Source organism: Erythrolamprus reginae, chromosome 1 (genome assembly GCF_031021105.1).
Source record: "Erythrolamprus reginae isolate rEryReg1 chromosome 1, rEryReg1.hap1, whole genome shotgun sequence".
Lineage (NCBI taxonomy): Eukaryota > Metazoa > Chordata > Lepidosauria > Squamata > Dipsadidae > Erythrolamprus > Erythrolamprus reginae.
The window spans coordinates 307,597,800-307,619,643 of NC_091950.1; the positions used below are offsets into that span (position 1 = coordinate 307,597,800).

The 21,844-nt window shown below is 39.2% G+C and overlaps 2 protein-coding genes across 6 annotated transcripts in view; one reads left to right on the top strand and one right to left on the bottom strand.

The window, feature by feature from the left end:
• TPD52L1 (TPD52 like 1) overlaps nucleotides 1-7,860 on the top strand; it is a 31,938-nt gene extending 24,078 nt beyond the window's left edge. Inside the window, exons 5-8 of one of the 4 annotated variants that reach the window (XM_070733452.1) lie at nucleotides 1,591-1,605; nucleotides 3,486-3,524; nucleotides 4,876-4,936; nucleotides 6,271-7,860. In XM_070733452.1, coding sequence (XP_070589553.1) covers nucleotides 1,591-1,605; nucleotides 3,486-3,524; nucleotides 4,876-4,936; nucleotides 6,271-6,402 — 247 coding nt within the window. In that variant the 3' untranslated portion in view covers nucleotides 6,403-7,860. Of the gene's footprint in view, nucleotides 1-1,590; nucleotides 1,606-3,485; nucleotides 3,526-4,875; nucleotides 4,937-6,270 lie in introns of those variants that run through there. The other 3 variants (XM_070733453.1, XR_011557419.1, XM_070733454.1) reach the window with 3 other exon arrangements.
• Nucleotides 22-19,208, bottom strand: HDDC2 (HD domain containing 2). Of its 2 annotated transcripts, none has more exons than XM_070733457.1 (6): nucleotides 19,091-19,208; nucleotides 16,712-16,833; nucleotides 13,396-13,498; nucleotides 11,445-11,513; nucleotides 9,644-9,782; nucleotides 22-292 (listed from the first exon to the last, which is right to left on the bottom strand). In XM_070733457.1, exons 1-6 carry the CDS (start codon nucleotides 19,133-19,135, stop codon nucleotides 246-248), a joined length of 525 nt encoding a protein of 174 aa, XP_070589558.1. In that variant the 5' UTR covers nucleotides 19,136-19,208; the 3' UTR covers nucleotides 22-245. The 2 variants fall into 2 exon arrangements, with proteins under 2 accessions (XP_070589558.1, XP_070589557.1); XM_070733456.1 differs by lacking the exon at nucleotides 22-292 and adding an exon at nucleotides 8,373-8,525 and having other exon boundaries at nucleotides 19,091-19,207.
• Between the last annotated feature and the right edge of the window lie 2,636 nt (nucleotides 19,209-21,844).

Here is a 21,844-nt window from a genome sequence, read left to right on the forward strand (position 1 = left end):
AACTGGGTAATGTTTATAGCATCAGGTTCAGGAAATGATTTATTATATGCCATCAAATCAGTGTTGATTCTTAGTGATCACATAGTTTGATTTTCCCCATTTTATATCATTAAGGACTTCAGTTGATTCAATTTAAATCATCACTGTTTTCTCTTTCATTAGTTGACATAATTTATACCACTGAAATTATATGTGCCAGATGTGCAGTCCAGCAAATAAGCTCTGCCTTTGAATGCTTTCATTTCTCACTGTGGAATTGGCTTGGAATTTTCTTGCAAATCCTTCTGAATTCCTGTTGGAAGCACATCCAGATGTTATTGATTAATTAATTCATTAATTAATTAATCTAAGGTTTCTGTGCTGCTCTATTCTAAATTGGCTATGAGAAACAAAACAATCTTGGTAATCTTAATCCATCCCATGCTTAATTTTATGCACACAACTGAAACTAATTGACTCACCTATATATGTTGCATACTGTATGCATACCGAGTCTTATGGGATTGGGTGGCATAGAAGTCGAATAAATCAACTGTTGCAACTGATTTGATTTATAGATACAATTTTTAAAGCAATACTGCTGATTGAGGGATGAAGATGCATTCTAAGCTAAGACATTCTTCTTTTGCTATTTAATTACCAGACCTGCTGCTGCTGCTGATAACGGTCTATTAAATTTCTGCTCTCTGAAAAGCTATGTTTTAAGAGTGTTAAATAGTTCTAAACATTGCAAAGTTCATTTAATGGACATGAATTATTTGAAATGTTACGGTTTGACTGCTAGCACCCTCTGGGAACAAGTTTAAAGTTTTCATGTTCTTATTAGAAACATGTTTAAGATTGCAAATACTGATACTTATAGGGCTGTATAAAGCATTGGAAAGGGGAGCTAAGCAGAGAGCTTTATACAAATAACAGTGGGCATCACTTTTATATTTATATTTTATATTTAATTGGATTTGTATGCCGCCCCTCTTTGAGGACTCGGGGCAGCTCACAGCACATAATAAAACAGTAGAAAAATAATCCAATTAATAACATAAACTAAAAAAATTCTAAATTTAAAAACTTCAATTAACAATTCATACAACACTCATACTAGGAATGACTGAAAGTCTGAAAGCACCTAGGTGGTACATTGGCCCTAGATTGGATGGATGGAAGTTTATTTGTTTTTTCATGAATTCATTAATTAATTAATTCATGAAAAAACAAATACTCTTCCATCCATCCAATCTAGGGCCAATGTACCACCTGAAAGCAATGTACCTGCTTTCAGACTTTCAGTCATTCTTAGTATTAATTAATTAATTAATTAATTAATTAACTAACTAATTCATTCATTCATTCATTCATTCATTCATGCATGCATTCATTCATTCATTCATTCATTCAGTAAGCTGATGCTCTGCATGTGCTAACATACTTCATGAAGCACCATTTTCACATGCTTTCTGGTCATGAAAAATTCTGTAAATATTGTTCAATCTCTCTTTTGACATTGGGTAGACTGTTGGGTTTTGAAAGAACTTCCATAGCTATATACCCATGCTTAATTCTTCCTGATTTTTCCTTACGCTGCTGATCCAGGTCACATTCCATTGGGTAAGGTGACTATATGTTGTTACTACTTCATGTTATCTCACATTCTCTCAGTTTCTTATTTGTAAGCCATCCATTGTACATTCAGGAAACTTTGAAGTTTTATGAAGAATGCCATATATATTCAGACAAACCAAGAATTTTAGGTGCCAAAATACACCCCCAAAATTCCCTTGACTTATCTGTGGATAGGGTTATCCATGAGCATATGTGGTAATACTTTTAAAAACAGGCCATGTTTTCCATTCATACTTGTGGATAGGTCCACCTGCAGATAAATATAGCCTTACTTTTAAAACCAAAATACCATGAAAAATGCAAGTTGGCTTACCCACAAGTATATAGGGTACATACAATGGGGTGGGTTCTATTTAACCTTCCCAACGGTTCGCATCGTGTTGGAAGTCTGCACATACGCGAAGGATTCTTTGCATGCTGCAGCAACTAGAAAACCGGTTTGGGGCCGTGGTGAGATGGGGGGCAAATTTCCGCCACCGGTATGGGCAAACCGATTCAAACCAGAAGCAGCCCACCACTGGTACATACATATTGTAAATATTTGGCAGTGTTTTTTATTATGACAACGTTTTCCCTCTTTTAAAGAGACAGATGATATGAATAGACTGCCAACGAAAGTTAAAGATAAGGAGGATTCAGAGTTTTACAAAGTTTGGGTGAAATTTTATGAATGGTTTGAAAAGGAATATAGATAAAATTTTAAATATTAACTTAATATAAAAGGGATAAAGGGAAATGAGAAATATGATTGCTATAACTTATGTATGTTTTTTAATGTGGAGAAAATATGTGTTTTTTAAAAAGAAAAATAAACTTTTTCAAAAAAGGAGGGATATTATTGCTTTAACTAAAATATTTTGGAATACAGTATATAGCTAGATTAAACAGCATAGAAATTACTAAGGACTGAAAAAATATCTGCAAACATTATTGAGGAAGTTGCTAATAGGAACATTTAAAACTTCCAACTATAGGTAGGGCTTCCAAAGTAAATATGCATGTATTGGTCTAAGTCTAAATATCCATGATGCTCTCAATTATAGCTTGGTACTTTCCAGTTGTTTCTTTCTGAAAAATGGAAACAACTGAGTTAGCTCTAAATCTATCCTGTTTCCCATTTTTAGAATATTTATGAGCAGAACGGGGCCAGATTGTATTGCTTTGACTTGTATAGGACGTAGCTTTCTGTCTTCTGTCTGCTCCTTATTGTTGCAGTGTTTTAAAAAGAGGGTTAGACACAAGAAATACCCCCCACCTCGCTCCTCCTCCTCCTCCCATTTGACAAGACTAAATGAACTTTCCTAAATATAGATAAGGACCCAAGTGGCAGGGTCTTTAAAATAGAGCCCTTTTAGAGATGAGTTTTATTTTTCAGTCCCTGAAAAGACTGAGTTTATTAAAGGCAACCATTAACTTTAAGGCATGTTCATCTTATCTTAGAAGTAATGCATTTACTTCTAAGATATTGGACTTAACCAATTGAACAAAGTATTTCCTGGTTTAGAACTATTACTCTTCTTCCCATTAGTATCTTCCTTCCTGCTGTTGTTATTGGCAGTCTTTAAACTATTCCCGAAAGGCACAATCAGAATGTTAAACTGTACTAACCCCATCTAGCTATAATCCATAAATTAAAGCCAAATGAAGTAGATTTAAAGTGTCACCAAGGAAGATCTTCCATTAGATTCTGACAACGGAGTGTTGTATTTTAGTGAGATTCCAAAGTAGCTTTTCCTCAGTGAGCATGCTCTTAGAATTTAAACTACAATAGTCTACTGTTAGGTGTGATTAATGTGAAATCAATATAGCTGCAAATGTGTAATGGCTCTGTATCTTGTCTTCTTTTTCATGCTTTTGCAAAGCAGGTATTCTATCCGCCATTCCATGAGTATGCCTGCTATGAGGTAACTACGGTTATATAGCCAATGGTATTGTAATTGTGAGAATATTTATTTATTTATTGGATTTATATGCCGCCCCTCTTCGTAGACTCGGGGCGGCTTACAACAGTTCGACAAAAAAGGTTCCAATATCTAAAACATTTCTAAGCCAATTAATAGAATAGTTAATTTAAAAATTATCTTAAAACTAATCATTAAAATCGAACAATCGCATGCATACAATCACATCCAGCACATTTACTAGGCACAGGCTGGGGTCTTGTGATTTAATCCTACAACTCTTATGTTGAATATTAGAAATGTTTCGCATAATTGTATTTTCCTTTTTTTTTTAAATAGAGTTTGGATTAAAGAAAATGTATCAAGCTCTGAGTCATTAAGAGCCTTTCTTGTTTAGCTGAGATGGAAACTTTTGGGCAAAAGAATATTGCACAGAGTAGTAGCAGTAATTGATAATAGAGAATGGAAAACATTCCTTATTTTAGCAGTGCCTTAAAACAAAAATGTTTGAAAATGCATGTTATAATTAGAGAAAATGGGAAGGGGGAGCACCCATTACATTTTCTATCTTATTCTTTATTCTGAGATTTTCTAAGGCCAAAGTCCCAGTTACATCATTTTAATTCAGAAACAAACTTGATATCTAATTCCTGTGTCTGGGTCTAAGTTTCATCTGTTAATATTGCCTACATGCCAGAGCACTTTCATATCAACCATCTACTGCAATAATTCTCCTGGAACAATGCCAGAAGTGAATGCTCTGCAAAAATGATTTAAATCAATTTTAAATGCATTCTGAATTAAAGCTTCTTTCTGTATAGCATCAGCCTTGCAATGGGTGTGTTTTGTTCCTATGCAAAGAATTGAAATACAGTACCTTCTGAACATCATTATTTCTCCAATAGCATCTCAGTCCAAGCTTTACAAATTTCCATTTGTATCAAGTATCTTTATTTCTACTTGAAGAATGTTGTCTACAAGATTTAAAGATAAGTCAACCAAATGTTGGAAGAGCCACTAGATATCTGAGCCCTAATTATCATATGTGGTGAACATGTGTAGAAGCAAGAAAATACTAGACAAAAATGGCTGGAAAGATGATAAAATAGCACATTGATTTAAAGCCGGAAAAAATAATGATGTCTGGAAAAATAGGGCCATAAAGAACTTGTATGGTGATGTAGGCTAAACAGATGTCCAAATATTGCAAAATAATTCATGTCATTCTTGGTGTTCCATGTAACCAGACCGCACTTTTCTTCTAAATGGAGTACTTTAAACTTTTAAATATTGACTAAGGAAATGAACAAGATTAAATACTAACAAATATTGGTCTTTGTTTTATCCTTTTAAGGAATTCTCCTACATTCAAATCCTTTGAAGAAAAGGTTGAAACCACCGTTACAAGTATTAAGGTAGGGATAAGAACAAAGGGGAAAGGGATTAGGGGAGCCAGGCAAACTCTACATACAAACATAGAAGACTGACGGCAGAAAAAGACCTCATGGTCCATCTAGTCTGCCCTTATACTATTTCCTGTATTTTATCTTACAATGGATATATGTTTATCCCAGGCATGTTTAAATTAAGTTACTGTGGATTTACCAACCACGTCTGCTGGAGGTTTGTTCCAAGGATCTACTACTCTTTCAGTAAAATAATATTTTCTCATGTTGCTTTTGATCTTTCCCCCAACTAACTTCAGATTGTGTCCCCTTGTTCTTGTGTTCACTTTTCTATTAAAAACACTTCCCTCCTGAACCTTATTTAACTCTTTAACATATTTAAATGTTTTGATCATGTTCCCCCTTTTCCCAGTGCATTTTTAATCCCAGTGTTGTTTATCAATTGAAATACTTGGTTCAAGAGCAAGCCATATTTTCAATAGAACTTGGATCAATAGAACTCAGATCTTATTTCAGTAGAATTCAGATCTAGGGCCAGGTCATGCATATTTTTTTCCAGGGTTCCTGGTAATTTCTGTTACTCAGATAATTTCCTTGTTTTCCACCCGGTACTAATTTGTCCAAAATGTAACATTAGATCTCTTTGAAGGAAAGTGGATGAATTCATAACCAACTTTGTAAGAACTATCTTCTTTATTTATTTGAGTTCTATGCCACCCAAACCCCATTATACAGTACTAACAATTAATAACCCTTGACAAACTGTCCAATCAGACACACCAATCACTCAGTTTGGCCGTGACTAGATGTAACACTCACAGCCCCCAGCCTGCCAGCAAAGCCAGGGCCTTTCAGAAGGCCAGTAGGGTGGGAGCAATACGGACATCAGGGAGTAGTTAGTTCCAAAGGGATGGGGCAGCCACAGAGAAAGCCCTCCCTGCGGGCCCACCAACCTGCATTGCTTAGCCGACGGGACCCAAAGGCGGCCAACCCTGTGTGATGTAATCGGTCTCTGGGAAGTATGTGGCAGGAGACGATCCCGTAAATCTTGAATCAAGAAACTTCCGTACTGTGCATCAAAATACTGTACCTAATTTAATACAAAGTTTGCCTATTTGTCAACACGAATAAACTCCTAATATTTTTTTGCTCTGGCACAAGCTGTCTGCATTTTAAACAAGTTCTGCCTCACTTGCTGCTTTGTGAGCAGGGATAATCAAAAGATAGAATAAGTTCATATGCAAGGGTGCCATGGTATTAGTAGTCAAAATATGTAAACAGTCCAGAGAGACAAAGATTAAATTATTAATTTTAGGGTGGGGGGATTGTTTTGTTCCTTCCAGACAAAAGTTGGAGGTACACCTCACTCAGGAGGAAACTTTGAAGAAGTTCTCAGCTCTGCAGCCAATGCCAGTGCTCGGAGCCCCATTGCAGGCAGCCGACTTTCAGAAACAGAGGAGGAGCTCCATTGCTAGGTGATTCTTTGCCCTGCTGTTTGCATATGATCGATGCAAAACATGTTTCTTTTCTCTCCAGGACTGAGTATGAAGGTGTAGGACTGCATTGAGAATATACCTGGACAGATAGTACTAGGCAGGGAGATCAGCTGGGATGCAACCAAATGGCAGCTATTGCTGCAGAAGTAACTACTAGCTGTCCTTACATATTATTCTATTTTATTCTATTCTATTTATGCTTATAAGTGATTTTATATTGTAACTTCTATACAATTGTGTCAATTTTTAAAATGGCATATATTATCTTAAGAAATTTGTCCATGTATGTTTTTATAATGAATTTCAGAAAATAAGATGAGATGATTATTGTTCAAGCTATTTACCTATTCTATTTTTTTCTTGTATAAACAACAAAGCTGTTTTTGCCTGTTCTCTGTTAACGTGCCTATTTCTGACTGTTGAAAATCAGCCTCTTCATTATATGTGCCATTGGGATAAGGATTGGAACAAAAGACAATTACAGTGGTATCTCGACATACGAGTTTAATTCGTTCCAGACCCGAGCTCGTATGTCGATCAACTCGCATCTCGAACGAATGCCTTTAGACTTTGTTTTTCGCGCCGAGATAACTGGAAGCAAGGAATTCTTGCGCCACCTAGTGGAAGCTCGGCTCGTATCCCGAATTTGAGCTCGGGTGTCGAACAGAAATTTTGTTCGAGTCTCGGCTCGTAACTTGAAATACTCGCATGTGGAGCAGCTCGTATCTAGAGGTACTACTGTACCATATTTTTCAGACTATAAGATGCACCAAGATTTCGAAGAGGAAAATAAGAAAAAACAAAGGGTTTTGCACTCGCTGGCCCCCATGAGCGCTCGGCAGACCTTCCAAACCCTCTGTCCCTTTTTTCATGTAAACAGGGTGTGTGCAGGGGATTTCAGGATGCCAAAATTGGCAGTATTCAATGTATAAGCCCCAATATCTCCACCCTCTTTTAGGGAAGAAATATAAATATATATACACATATAAAGTATGTTGTAAAGTTTTATGTCTAAAGAAGCAGTGATATACATGCCTGTAGTACAAAGTACTGAAGAAATATAAAACAAACAAAAAAAGATAATTTTGGAATTGTCAATGAGTAAAAAGTTAGGTATATACAAACAGTTCCAATTTCCTTGCAAACATGTGACATGTAGACATTTGATAAAAATCTGAGCCAGATTATATCAGTGCTTGCCTGCAGTTGTTTGAATTGTAATTGTTTTTCTCTTTTCAATTGGAGTAAAATAAGTGTGCCTGTCAAAAAGACCCTAGCATATTTATACTTTTTAAAGAGAATATTTAAAATGTCAATTCTTAATTTAGGGCTGGACCTTTAAACTATGTAAAAAAAAAAAATCATATGACTTATGAACATGGCAAAAAACCTGATATCTAAAAGAGATGGAGCTGAATTAAATTTATGCAGCATTAACCAATTTGAATTATTTGTGTTTAATTAATTAATTATGTAGTGTGTGACCTGAGCAGCTATTTTTATTTTCCTGTTTCATATGTTACTGGGTTATGTAGCTCATTTAAAGAGGATTACTATTTTTATTGCAAATGTTCAAAGAAACAGACTGAAAAGCTGACATATGGTTTAATCATTTGGGTGTCTGAAATTCAATAACTGGAACTGCCAAAATGGTGAACTTGTTTTCTCACTTGATACAGATTTTTGTTATGCAGAGTCTGAGATGGCAGTAACAAAGTGGTTCATACTATGTCCAATTTTAATTTATTACTGAATATTCTAGATATTAGTTGCCTCCTATAAAACTCCAGCCATGCTTTTAAAGCGGACACTTTAATTAACACCAATACTTTAAAAAATCTTTGCCTTCCTATCCCATATCACCGCCTCATTTATTGCCTACATTTTATACAAATTGATAAACCAACAGTCTATGTATATGATGCCACAAGACCACATACACATACATGTTCAAATCATAAAATAATTTATTTTGGATGCAGTTAAGCACATTTCAAACGTGATTCAAGTTGGAGGATCACTCTTTTCCGCAGCTATATTTGCATTTCTTTCTTTGTTTATTGAAGATACAAGCTGGACTATTTCTGGATGACTAAATTTTCCTGTAGAAAAAGTTTTTAGTTAGTTTACATACTCTTCAAGTAGGCTAAGTGCAAGATTATGGCAGTAACTGATATATAATTTTATCTACAAGAACTGTGTTACTATATTATCTAAGCTTTTATATTTGTTACTCATCTGTTTGCCTAGACTAGTTCTATTTTGTGAGGTAGTCCTCCCTAAAATTACAATAAAGCTTGGAATGTTGCGGGGGGGGGGGAAGCTTGGCACCTATGTTGTGTTATTTCCTTAAATTGTCATCTGAAATCAGATCAGATGAGGAGGAGCAAGCCCATAGCACACATCAATACAATTGGCTGGGTTTTTAAATGTCCTTTGCCTCTGAAATCAAGGTCACAGAGAGCTACATAAATTGACAGCTTTTTTGCTAGCCTTCCACAATATAAGTAGACAAGCCAAAGTCGTGGAAAATAAGGGTACCAAGTGCTACCATCAGAGGAATGTTGGCAGCTTCTTGTGTTTGAAAAATTCTAACTAGAATGTCTTGCAACTTCAATCATGAAAGACTTTAGTGGACTGATCCCTTTTCTGAAGGACAAAATCCTACAACCAAAATTGAATTTCTTGGAAAATGTACAACTAACTAGACTTCTACAAGATTTAGGCTATGAATAAAACCCTCTGATCCTGATAGCTTTCCAGAGATCAAGGCAAAAAGCCCTTTTCCAGTCAGCAAAAGGGAGCATCCCCCAGGAGGACAGTCCAACTCCTTCCCTTTCCCATCATGGTGTTGTCAGCTTGTGGTTTGAGACCTTTCAATAGCAGAACATTTTCAAAGGGCGATCATGGGGATCTCAGTCATATGTTTTAAATTAACATCCTATCTTTATTTTATTTAATGTAAAACAATGTTACATTAGCCGAGAGGCTACAATGCTAACACACACTAGTAGTTTGGCTGCCTTAAGACTCCTGGCCCTGTTTGTTTGACATTCTTGCACTTTGCAAGCTGTGCCACAGGGGACGAGTTAGCTCCGCAACAGAAAGAAAGAAGACTGGCATCCTGCAGCGTCATCCCTCAGCAAAGAAGCCATCCTATAACATTTATTTTGTCTCATGAGTCTTAAACATACATTTGTTTAAAGGAAAGGATATTTACCAGCAGTAGTATCATAGAAGTCTTGTAACGTCCCAGGTCTTTTCTCTAACTCTTCATACTCTAAAGCTTGAATAATCATTTCACATTGATCCAGCTGTTTTACAAATTTTGCTTCTGCAGTAGACTGATATTCATATTCCTGAGGACAAATATAATGGGAAAGGAGTTCATCCTGTCAAAAGGGGGTCTGTAAGTCATTCCCAGCATTAATTTTTCTACCAAGTCAGACATGTCTACGAGTCTACGGAAAGGGGCGGCATACAAATCTAATAAATAAAAAAAAATTAAAAATGTAGAAACAAATGCAGGTTTATATTCTGTATTGTTCGCTTTCTGATCTAAGAGCGCCACTCTAACCTTTATGTTCTCTTCCTTTACACACCCGAACATACCTTCCCAATGCAAAGGTAGGTTGAGTTCCTGAACAATCAAGGTGACCTACACAGAATGTTTCTTCTTCTTCTAAGGACTACAGTGCCCACTCACTGAGTTACTCAGAGCATTTATTTCCTCTCAGTACTTTTCCAGCAGAATGCCTTCCCTTAGTTCACATGGAAACTGTGCTTCTAGAACTCTTTCATTGCTAGAGAGATATCTTGTTGTTAATTCTCCACATGTAACATAAGCTGAAATGTTCCTAAACAAACTGTTTTGAGTGAATCTTAAATTTATTATTCCACATGCCTACTGTTTTAACAGATGCACAATGCCACCGTTCTTCCCAACCATCACTAAGGAAGCCATCAGTACTGTGGGATATTGCCTCACCTGAATAATGGGCTAAAAAAGAGGGAACAAGCTGAAATTACAGTAAATTCAGAGAAACTAGAGGTGTTGAGGTTACGGAGACAGCTTCACTCTGGAAGTGAACTGAAGCTTTTTCTGAATGAGACTGTACTCCAGAAAGAACACACTCTTATCTTTTGAATAGTTCTTGACCTTCAGTGGTCATTTGTGGTGATTTGCATACTTACAAGGGTGCAAACATTTCTAAGCCAGCTTATTTCTCGGATACAATCTGACCAAACTACTGTATTGTGCTTTACTCAGTGCTGCTCTTGAAAAGTATCTGAATTTGCAAAGTAGAGCATTATAAGTAGCCGTTGACTTATGACCACAATTGGACCCAAAACCTTCATCATTAACAGATAGTCAATAAGTGAGACAACCAATTTTACGTTGGTTTTTTTTGCTATGGTCATTAAGGAAATAGGAATAGCATTTAGAATTATATATTGCTTAAGCAAACCAGACTCCCCTCCCGCCGCATTGACTCTGCTTGTTATGACTCCTGGGAAGGTTGTAAATGGCAATCATGTGACCCCAGGTTACGGCAACTGTTAACAACATGTCAGTTGCCAAGCATCCAAATTTTGATTACCTGACCGCGGGGATGCTGCAATGGTAAGTTTAAAGACTGGTTGTAGGTTGCTTTTTTCAATACCATCATAACTTTGGTCATTAAATAAATGGTGTAATATATGTATTATACATACATACATACATACATACATACATACATACATACTTAACTTTCTGAAACTGTTAGGCAAAAACTGAAGAAAGAGGTCACTTTAATGGACAAGGTATACTGATCATGTTAAGTATGTACACTTCAAATTTCTAACTGCGCTTTTTAACTCCCAATATAGTGGATCATAGCTGCATGACAATTACCCTGAATCTTATTATGAGCAGTAGAGAGGGGTTTCTTAAATTGATGGTGGCTTTCATACAAAATAATGTTAAACATTTTTTAAAAAGAAAAAAAACACAATAATTTTATATGCTGAAAACTTACTTCCCAGAGTTCATAAATCTCTTTTCCCAGATCATCTGACAGCAATCTGGTCAAATGTTTCATAGCTTCCTAAAAAGAAAGAAGAAAGAAACAAAACATGTTCTATTGTGCACTGCTATGGAGAGTCCAAGTATGGGTTGGACTGACTGGCCAGCAACGGAGTTGCAAATTCTTTGGACAAGCCTCTTCCTCTGGCCAAGCTCGTTTTTTCAATTCAGTCGGCTTGAAGAGATACAGATTGAGTTGCTCCTGATAATTCAATGTAAAGTTGCAATTCATTTATTTTAATTTGGATTTAATTGAATTTAATTGAAAACTTTTTAAAAAGGAAAGTTTTGAATTGGCTGGAAGGTGTCTAGAGCGCTTTTGGGTGGCTGCATCGATAGCCTCCTATAGAAGCCCTTACTGTTCGGCTCGCTGCGGGTGGCAATTTCATGGGCGGGTTTTTTGCTGAAACTCTGATTGGCTCAGAGCCCAGGAGGGGCATGGCAAGCATTTGGAGGAGCTTGGATCAACAGCCTTTTCTAAGCAAAGGCTATTTTGCAGAATTCCAGCCTTATTCCACACGAGCATCCATATTGTTGGCTGGCAATCGTGAAGCAGTTAACTTTTCTGGCTTCAGTGGCCATACTGCCGGCCTGCTACTATCCCTTTTAGGCTGTGTCTGTTTTTCCTGCTGCTGCTGCTATTTGCTAGTCTCCACTTATTGTGAGGCACAGTGAGTACTACTGATCCCCTGGGACAGCATTCCCTGTTGTAACTGGAGTCTGGAGGAGTGATTCATCAAAACTAATTGCTGCCACAGCTATTATGGCTGAGCGAAGAGGCTCTATTAGCAGCAGCTTTGCTGATTCTTCCACCTCTCTCAGGATGGAGGAAATACTATTTCCTGTATTTTATCTTACAATGGATATATGTTTATCCCAGGCATGTTTAAATTCAGTTACTGTGGATTTACCAACCACGTCTGCTGGAAGTTTGTTCCAAGTAGTAGATCCTTGGAACAAACTTCCAGCAGACGTGGTTGGTAAATCCACAGTAACTGAATTTAAACATGCCTGGGATAAACATATATCCATTGTAAGATAAAATACAGGAAATAGTATAAGGGCAGACTAGATGGACCATGAGGTCTTTTTCTGCCGTCAATCTTCTATGTTTCTAAATATTCCCAGCCTAAAAAGGCTAGAAAGGAGGGAGAAAGCCCTTCTACCAGGTCTGCACATCTTTGCATCAAGCCCATCCGTCTGCAGTGTTCAGGCAAGCCAACTTTCAATCACCAAGATGCTCGATTTTTTTTTTTTTAAATGCTAACAAATACTTTTATCCTGTACTCTGTGGACATTAATAAAAGCCATAGTCTATTGCATTGCTATTCCGAATTAGTAAAACCAGGGGATGTTAGCTTGGTTTTTATCACAACAAGCAGTCACTAATTTACAACCAGTTGCTTGGTAGTCTTTCATGATTGACATCCATGGAATACTTATGATTCTGAAATTCCAATAGCTTGCTGACTCTATCCATCACTCAGCAAATGACCATATATACAGTACAGCTATTTGCAGCACCTGTGGTCATGCAATCGCATCTTTATGCTGGTTCTGCTGAATGCTGGCATTTACTTCCAGCCCATAGGGAACCATTGTTTTGCTTAATGACTACCACAAAATCAGGTCTGGCATGACTCAGTTAAGGAACACCACAATATAACTCTGCTAGGCAGGTTGCATTATGGTTATAATTCAAGGACTAGAAGATTAGAACCTTATATTTACTAGTAAATGTACAACAACCCACTATTATTGGTGGAAATGACACAAATAGTTCAACAGTCAAAAAATTCTATACCAGAAAGATGTTCTAAAAGTGTTTTTTAATGTTGGTTTGGGAATGGCAGTTCAGGGAAAGCTGCTACGGACAATCAGGCTACTCCCATCTCCATACTGACCTTTTCTTGCCGATGTTTCTCTTCTTTGGAAATATTGTCAGCAGGAGCAATGTCACCAACTATGCATTCAGCCATATCGTGAACCAAAGCTAATCGAACGCACCTGCAAAGAAAATATGTATAAAGATATGCAACAGAGAAGCCCCACCAGCAAAATTTACTTTGAATATTAGTGAATCATATACAGATCTCCAGAAAACCATCTCTTCACAAACATTAATGAAATAAAACACAAAGGATAAATAGAGGTTTTAATTACTGGTGTTTTCCAAAAACACCAGTAACGATAATAAAAATTTTAAAATTCATTCTTTCTCCAATGTAACCATTTGTAACAACATTTTGAGGGCCTAAAAACAAAAAACTGATTTACGGTCTGGCCAGTGTCAAACAAAAAAACTAGCTAGTCAGGGGGTTCTGATCTATGAAACCACACATTAAAAATAGTATAAGGGCAGACTAGATGGATCATGAGGTCCTTTTCCTGCCATCAGTCTTCTATGTTTCTAAATAAGGACAGCAACTAACCAGTAACTCACTGTATCTCCCATGTGTTATCTTAGTTACCATTCTGCTTCTAATTTTAAGGGACAGATTGTGATCACTAAACAAGAAGGGGATGAAGTTTGGGAGTACAGTGGTACCTCGAGATACGAGTTTAATTCGTTCCGGACCTGGGCTCTTAAGTCGAGCAGCTCTTATCTCGAACGACTTTTCCCCATAGGAATTAATGTAAATAATTTTAATTGGTTCCAGCCCTCAAAAAACTCACAAAGTTAGTCTAAATTATGCAGAAAGACATGTTTTTAATGAAGAAATGTACATGTACATATAAATGAATAATGAAGTTTCTTTCACTTAACTTGTAAACTTTCTTAAACTTTTAAATTTACATATGTTCAACTTCTCTGCCACCCAATCCTGTAGGACAGAGGTCCCCAACCCTTTTTGCACCAGGGACCGGCTTTAAGCGATCAAGAGAGGAATGGGTGAATGAATGGACGGAGGGTGGGAAGGAAGGAAAGAAAGAGGGAAGGGACAGGAACAGAGGAAGGAAGCAAGGAAACTTATGAAAGGGGAGAGTAAGAGAGGAATGAGTGAAGGGAGGGAGGGAAGAAGGTGGGAAGGAGAAAGAAAAGAAGAAATAGAGGAAGGGAAGGTAAAAGAGAGAAAGAAAAAGAGCAAGAAAGAAAGAAAGAAAGAAAGAAAGAAAGAAAGAAAGGGGGAAGGGACAGGAACAGAGGAAGGAAGCAAGGAAACTTATGAAAGGGGAGAGTAAGAGAGGAATGAGTGAAGGGAGGGAGGGAGGGAAGAAGGTGGGAAGGAGAAAGAAAAGAAGAAATAGAGGAAGGGAAGGTAAAAGAGAGAAAGAAAAAGAGCAAGAAAGAAAGCTGCAAGCACCCCCGGAGCCCCCCAGGCCGGCTGCAACCTTTTAAAACACGCGCGCCGCTTCGCAGCTGTCTCCTGAAGCCGAACGTGGAAGTTAGCGTTTGGCTTCAGGAGACAGCTCCTTGGCGCTTGTATCTCGAATTTGGGCTTGTAAGTAGAACAAAAATATCTCTCCCCTCCCAGCTCTTATCTCGAGTTGCTCTTAAGTAGAGCAGCTCTTATGTCGGGGTTCCACTGTACTGAATTTCAGTAGCAGCACTGGCTCTTGGGCGTGGCTTCATTCTGGATCCTCCACTTTTAACTGCACTTTGGGAGAAGCTGAAAATTGAGCTCTTTGGTATTTGGAATGACACTTGGGTTTGGGAAGCTTTGGTTCTGTATTATTTAGAATTATTGATATTTTATTATTTTATTCAAATATATTATTTCAATGCCAGACTTACAATGAAATGTGGGAATGGCCTTGAGGAAAGAGGGTGGAGAGATTAGAGTGGAGTAGAGTAAAATAGAATAGAATTTATTGGCCAAGTGTGATTGGGCACACAAGAAATTTGTCTTTGTGCATATGCTCTCAATGTACATAAAAGAAAAGATAAGTTCGTCAAGAATCATAAGGTACAACACTTAATGATAATCTGTACACATAAGCAATCAAATCATATTAGGAACCAGTCAGTATAAATTTGATACTTAGGCAGTAGATTTAGATTTATAAAGAGATACAGTACTGCCTAAGAAATAATAAGACAGGAGAGACATCTTAAGACCTTTCTGTGGTTATATGGCCAGGGGTGCACTGAGGTGCACAATACATTGTTACCTTCCCACTGAAGTGGTACCTATTTATCTACTTCCATTGCATGCTTTCAAACTACTAAGTGGGCAGAAGCTACGGCAAGTAATGGGAACTCACCAAGTCATGCAGCACTCGGATCTTGAACCGAGGCTGTAAATTTTCCAGCTGATAAACTCAATGTAACAGATGAACCACTGTGCCAGGTGATGTAATATAAATATAATCAATCAACTAATCTGCCCTTACATTACAAATAATAATCGTTTTAAAAGAGAACTAAAACATCATGAATTCTGCTTTATATCAGTTATGCAGATCTAAAAAACAGAATCCAGCATGCATCCCATTTTAAAACAAAGCCAATGTGATCAAATATGACCAAGTTTTGGGAAGGAGCATTTCAATAGTAGCCACAACAAATACTGCAACCATCAGCATGATTGGTGACATTCATTTAACAATTAGTGCTATTTTACAATTAGGTTTCAACTGGTGCAGAGTGCAGTGGCACGGGCATTTCTTGGGGTTCCCGGGATGACTCATGTTACACCAGTGATCCATGATCTCCATTGGCTGTCGGTTTGCTTCTGGGTGCAATTCAAGGTTTTGGTTATTATTTTTAAAGCCCTGCATGGCATGGGTCCAGATTACTTAAGGAACCATCTCAACTACTGGGACTGGTCCACCCCCCCCCCAAACTGGCAGAGAAGGCATGCTGCAGGCCCCATCGGTCAAGCAATTTCAGATGGTGGGCCCAGGAGAAGAGCCATCTTTGCCATGGCTCCTGTCCTTTGGAACATGTTACCCCAAAATGAGATTGGCTCCTACTTTTTTTCTCTTTCTGCGGGAGTCTGAAGACCCTGCCAGATGGCTCGGGACCCTGATATGAGAATATCACTTGGTGAGTGGTGGTTGAATTAAGAGGCAATTCAAAAGGCCTGTTCCTTCCCTGCCCATCTTTTAACTATATTTTATCTTGTTTGGGATTTCTATTTGTATTGATTTAAATATATTTGTTAGGATTTTAATGTTTTAATGCTGGAAACCAACCAGAATCATTACAATATGGGTGGCAAATAAATTCAATAAATATAAATTAAGTTTGTTTAATTGCATTTCAGGTCCACTCACCTATCTTTATTAAGAGTTTTATCTTCAGTGACCATAGCCATAATTGCCATTCTGTACATGTGATCTGAGACACTTTCTGGATTGTTTACCTTTCTGTATACCCAGCCAGTCCGAGGTACTCTCTGATTTTTTTAAAAAAGGAAACAGAAAATCCAGATCAAAAATCAGACCTATGCTCCAGGTAGCATGTTCATCTATTGTATTACGTAAACATTTAAAATATATATTTATTAATATTTTTCCCCAAACACAAATAAAAAAGGACTAGGTCATATAAATCCAAGAAATAGATAGATAGATAGATAGATAGATAGATAGATAGATAGATAGATAGATAGATGGATGGATGGATGGATGGATGGATGGATGGATGGATGGATGGATGGATGGATGGATGGAGAGAGAGAGAGAGAGAGAGAGAGATTATTTTCAATATTATACAAGCACAATTAGTTGAAACCTGGCTCAAAAACAGTAACTGTGAGATGTTGTGAGATGATGATGTTGTTTTCCTAGTGGATGATCACTTAAATATTTATTTATTTATTTATTATTTAGATATGAGCTAGCAGTATGCAGCAGCAGTAAAAAAAAACAATTCAATTTTAGTTGAATAAACAGAGGCATAAAATCAAAACCATGTGAAATATTAGTACTGTTTTATAAAACTTTGGTAAGCCACACCTGGAATATTGCATCCAGTTTTGGTCACCGCATTACAAAAAAAAGTTGTTGAGACTTTGGAAAAAGTGCAAGGGAGAGCAACTAAGATGATCAAAGTCCTGGAAACTAAAACATGTGAAGAATGGTTGCAAGATTTGGGTTTGGCTAATCTAGAGAAAAGAAGGACTAGGAGTGACACAATAGCAATATTGGATGGAAACTATTTGAGGAAAGAAGCAGCATGGAATTGTGGAAAAACTTCCTAACAGTGAGGACAATTAAACAATAATGGCTTGCCTTCAGAAGTTGTGGGTGCTTTACCACTGGAGATTTTAAAGAAGAAATTGGACAGTCATTTGTCTGAAATGCTTGAGCAGGGGGCAAGATTAGAAGACCTGCAAGGTCCTTCCGATCTATTCTGGTTGATTGATTTGGCAACTCCATAAAAATATCTATGCAGGTTTTCTACCACAACAATTTTTATTCAATTTTTATAGCAGCAATCTCACAATAGCAATGCTGGATAGCTCATAACTTTTAAAAACAATGCAATCACAAAATGTAAATCATAAGCAACCAGCTGAGTGTCCAAGCAGCCTAAAAAGATAAATAACAACAACATGGGCCCTAAGTAATACTCTAAACTTCATGCCCAAAATCCATTCATGCCAAAACACCTTTAAATACAGTGGCTTGTGCCAGCTCATACACTGCCAGGCCTCCTGAAAAATTACATCACTGAATGCATTAGATATGGGAAGAGCCAGTTTCAAATCCATCACCAGCTATGGAAATTCACCGTGTGGGCAAGGCCATGTCTGTCAATCTAATCTGTCATATAACGGTGGCCATAAGGACAAACCAGATTAGAGGCTGCCGTGGACAGATCTGCTGTGGACAGAAAGTTTGAGAGAGCAGATTAAAACCAGAATGACACATTGAGAGAGTGGCAAGGATCATGGATGCACAACGATCGAAAGACCCTCAGACATCTCTGGAGAAGGAAATTATAAAGAACATTTATGGTTGTGCTGAAATGGAAAGATTGACCATGGAGTTAGATAGACACAAAGCCTCTGAGTATCATAATAGATGGATTAAATGGAACGGACAAAGATGACAATGTGAGATGGGCATGTAAGAACTGAGGAAAAGGAAATGTACAATGTATAAATTCTATAAGCATTAATATTAATGTTACTTGTATGAATAGAATAGCATTTTATTGGCCAAGTGTGATTGGATACACAAGGAATATAGATCTGTGGAAAATGTGAAAATCAATAAAAATAAATTAATACACTGAAATGACAATATCCTTGCTATCTTCCTTCGTTTTAACTGGCGTTTATTGCCACTTGCCGTTTTCGAGCCGCTAGGAAGGCAGGCGAATTTTGATGAATAACTAAAATTCTAAACCTAAAATAAAATGAATTATTTTTCCTGCGCCTTTCCAACAAGCACCACCGGAGAAGCCGTTCCTTTCCTCCGCAGGGAAAGCTCGGGTCGCCTCGGCCGGCCCCGAGGCCTCGCTCTATCCGGCTTTCGGATTCACGGAGATCATAGAGTGGCTTCCCAAAAGGAGCCGGAACGAGCGAGCCAGGTCCTCGGAATCGGCAAAACCAGGTCGGCAACGAAAAACCCAGCACGAACAGAGAGAACCACCTCCACCCAAAATCCACCCAACCCGCCCCGCTCGTCGACCAGATTTCCCACCTTCAGCTGTCCCACCAACTTCAGAAACTGCAGCAAATTCCCCATCGCGACAAACAGCGTCAGCGACCGAGCGGAGCAACCATCGCCAGCGGCCGGGAGCCGAGAAAAGAGGCGGGACCCGCTCACCCGTTTTAAGGCCCGACTTCCGGCCGCCTGCTCCAATCCGCTAGCCGCTGACTTGGTTCCTTGCCACGCCTCGGTTGCTTGACTCCGCCTTCTTCGCCCAAAGAAAGTGGCTCGCGGGAGGGCGTTTCCGTGCGTTGTGTACATGACGGCAACAGGGGTGGGGGTGGGGAGGAAAAACAAAAACATGGAGCAGAAAATCCCAAAAGTGTTTTTTTTCAGACATTATTGTTTTTACTTTGAAGACGTTTCACTTCCCCTTCAGAAAAGCCCACTGCAACAATATCGCCAAAAAGGCTTCTAGAGTTGTTAACCTGATCCTACGCAGCTTCTGCTCCCGCAATCTCACACTACTCACCAGAGCCTACAAAACTTTTGCCAGACCAAGCCTTGAATACAGTTCATCTGTCTGGAACCCATACCACATCTTGGACATCAACACCCTAGAAAATGTCCAAAGATACTTTACCAGAAGAGCCCTTCACTCCTCTACTTGAAACAGAATGCCCTACGAAAGCAGACTTATCAATCCTAGGTCTATAAAGCTTAGAACTAGGATGCCTAAAACACAATCTAAGTATTGCCCACAAAATCATATGCTGCAACATCCTGCCTGTCAATGACTACTTCAGCTTCAACCATAACAACACAAGAGCATGCAACAAATTCAAACTTAATATTAATTGCTCCAAGCTTGACTGTAAAAAATATGACTTTAGCAGTCGAGTTGTCGAAGCGTAGAACTCATTACCGGACTCAGTAGTGTCAACCCCTAACCCCCAACATTTCTCCCTTAGTGTTGTATCCTGGAATGGCTACCTTGTAACGCTGTAAATAGTTTGTTCCTCTTTTCCAGCGCTGTCTGAGCCCAAGCAGGAAGTCGCTCCTGATTGGCTCAGACGCGGCCGGCTCTCGCTTTGGCGGGAACCGCAAAAGTATAAAAGAAGCGGTTTCTCCCTGCAGAGCCAGTCGGTACTCGCTGAACTGTCACTTTACCTTGCTGAGCTGTCACTTGTTCTCTGAGCTGAATAAAAGTACCGATTGCTCAAAACCCTGTCTCTGGGTCTACTTCACTGGCGACGAACGAACGGAAGAACTTCGCGTGCAACATGGACAAAATCCAGATCGGCCAGGCTCCAGAACTCTTCGATTCCGAGAAAATGACATGGGACGAGTACATGGCCACCTTCGAGATATTCCTCGAGGCGGCGGGAATGCAGGACGCCGGAGCCGATCGCAGACGGGCTATTTTTCTCAACTACTGCGGCGCAGAGATCCGTAGACTTGCCCAAACTCTCACCGAGCCAGAACAAGCAAGAGCCACAGCGTGGGACGTCCTTCAACAGAAACTAGCGAGCCATTTTAAACCAACCAGACCAGCCATGGTTTACCGGCATCAATTTCACATGATGGCTCAGAGAGAAACCGAGTCAATCAGCCAATTCACAACGCGGCTTCGAACGGTACTTGCTCAATGCAAGTTTCAAGACCCGGAAGCTCGCCTTACCGACGCCTTGGTTTTCGGCATGAAGAGCAACTCGGTGAGAAACAAACTCCTCACCGAAGAAGAGCCGACGCTACAAACCGTAATTAAATTAGCACAAACCGCGGAAGCAGCCGACGCAGCGGCAAGAGAATTAAAGGAGCACGGAAGGCGAGAAATCATTGCCAAAATCAACGCCGAGTCTCCCAGCGCCGAGGGAACAGACGACCTCAGCCAGCCGACTAGAAACGGGGACAACTGCCTCCTCCTGCAAGACCAGCCGAGACATCCTAGAGCTACTCACCCAGCCCCCTGCGCGGGCTGCCGGGGAAATCACCAGCGCCATCGATGCCCCTTCCGAGACGCTACTTGCCACCGTTGCAACCGGAGAGGCCACATCGCCATCGCATGCAGAGCAACGGCACCAGAAGAAACGTTTGCCACACAACAATACCAGCGACCTCAAAACCAACCCCCCCAATCGCGAGAAAGGAGACCGTTCCGCAGCTCGGGTCAAAGGAACTACTCAAGCGCTAACCGCGACTACAATAGAGGTAACTCTAAATTTTCCGTGAATAACACGGCAACCAAAAAGGGGGCTAAAATTGTTATCTCATTGTTACTAAATAACCAGCCTTGCTCAATGGAGCTGGATACGGGCTCGAGATATACCATCATGCCCTGGGAAAAATTTAAACTATACATGCCTAATGTGTCTAAGGCTGACTTAACTCAAACCTCATTGGTGATCAGAGACTTCCAAGGGGGGGTAATCTCGGTCCTGGGAACAGCAAATGTACCTATTGCCTTTAAGAATGTGAAATGTATCCTTCCCATGCTTATTGTGACGGGGGCCAAACACTCCCTGCTGGGTCTAGCGTGGATGGAACCGTTGGGGATCGAAATTTCGGGTGTGTGTAATGTAAACTGTGATAATATGCCTAACTTTGTGAAAGAGTTCCCTGAAGTGTTCAGCCCCACCTTGGGATTGTATAAGGGACCCCCTATATCTTTCTCTATCGACCCCAAGGTCCCACCGGTCAGACTGAAACCTCGCAGGGTTCCCCTTCCGCTTCTCCCCAAGCTGGACATGCAGCTGGACAAACTCATTAGTCAAGGTATTTTGGTCCCTGTGGAACAGGGGCCAT

Coding starts and splice junctions, on each gene's coding strand:
- HDDC2 (XM_070733456.1), bottom strand. CDS start 19,135: ATGGGGAATTTGCTGCAGTTTCTGAAGTTGGTGGGACAGCTGAAG. Junction 16,834..19,090: donor AGTTGGTGGGACAGCTGAAG/GTGGGAAATCTG, acceptor TAAAAAAATCAG/AGAGTACCTCGGACTGGCTG. Junction 9,783..11,444: donor AGATTTATGAACTCTGGGAA/GTAAGTTTTCAG, acceptor ATTTGTCCTCAG/GAATATGAATATCAGTCTAC.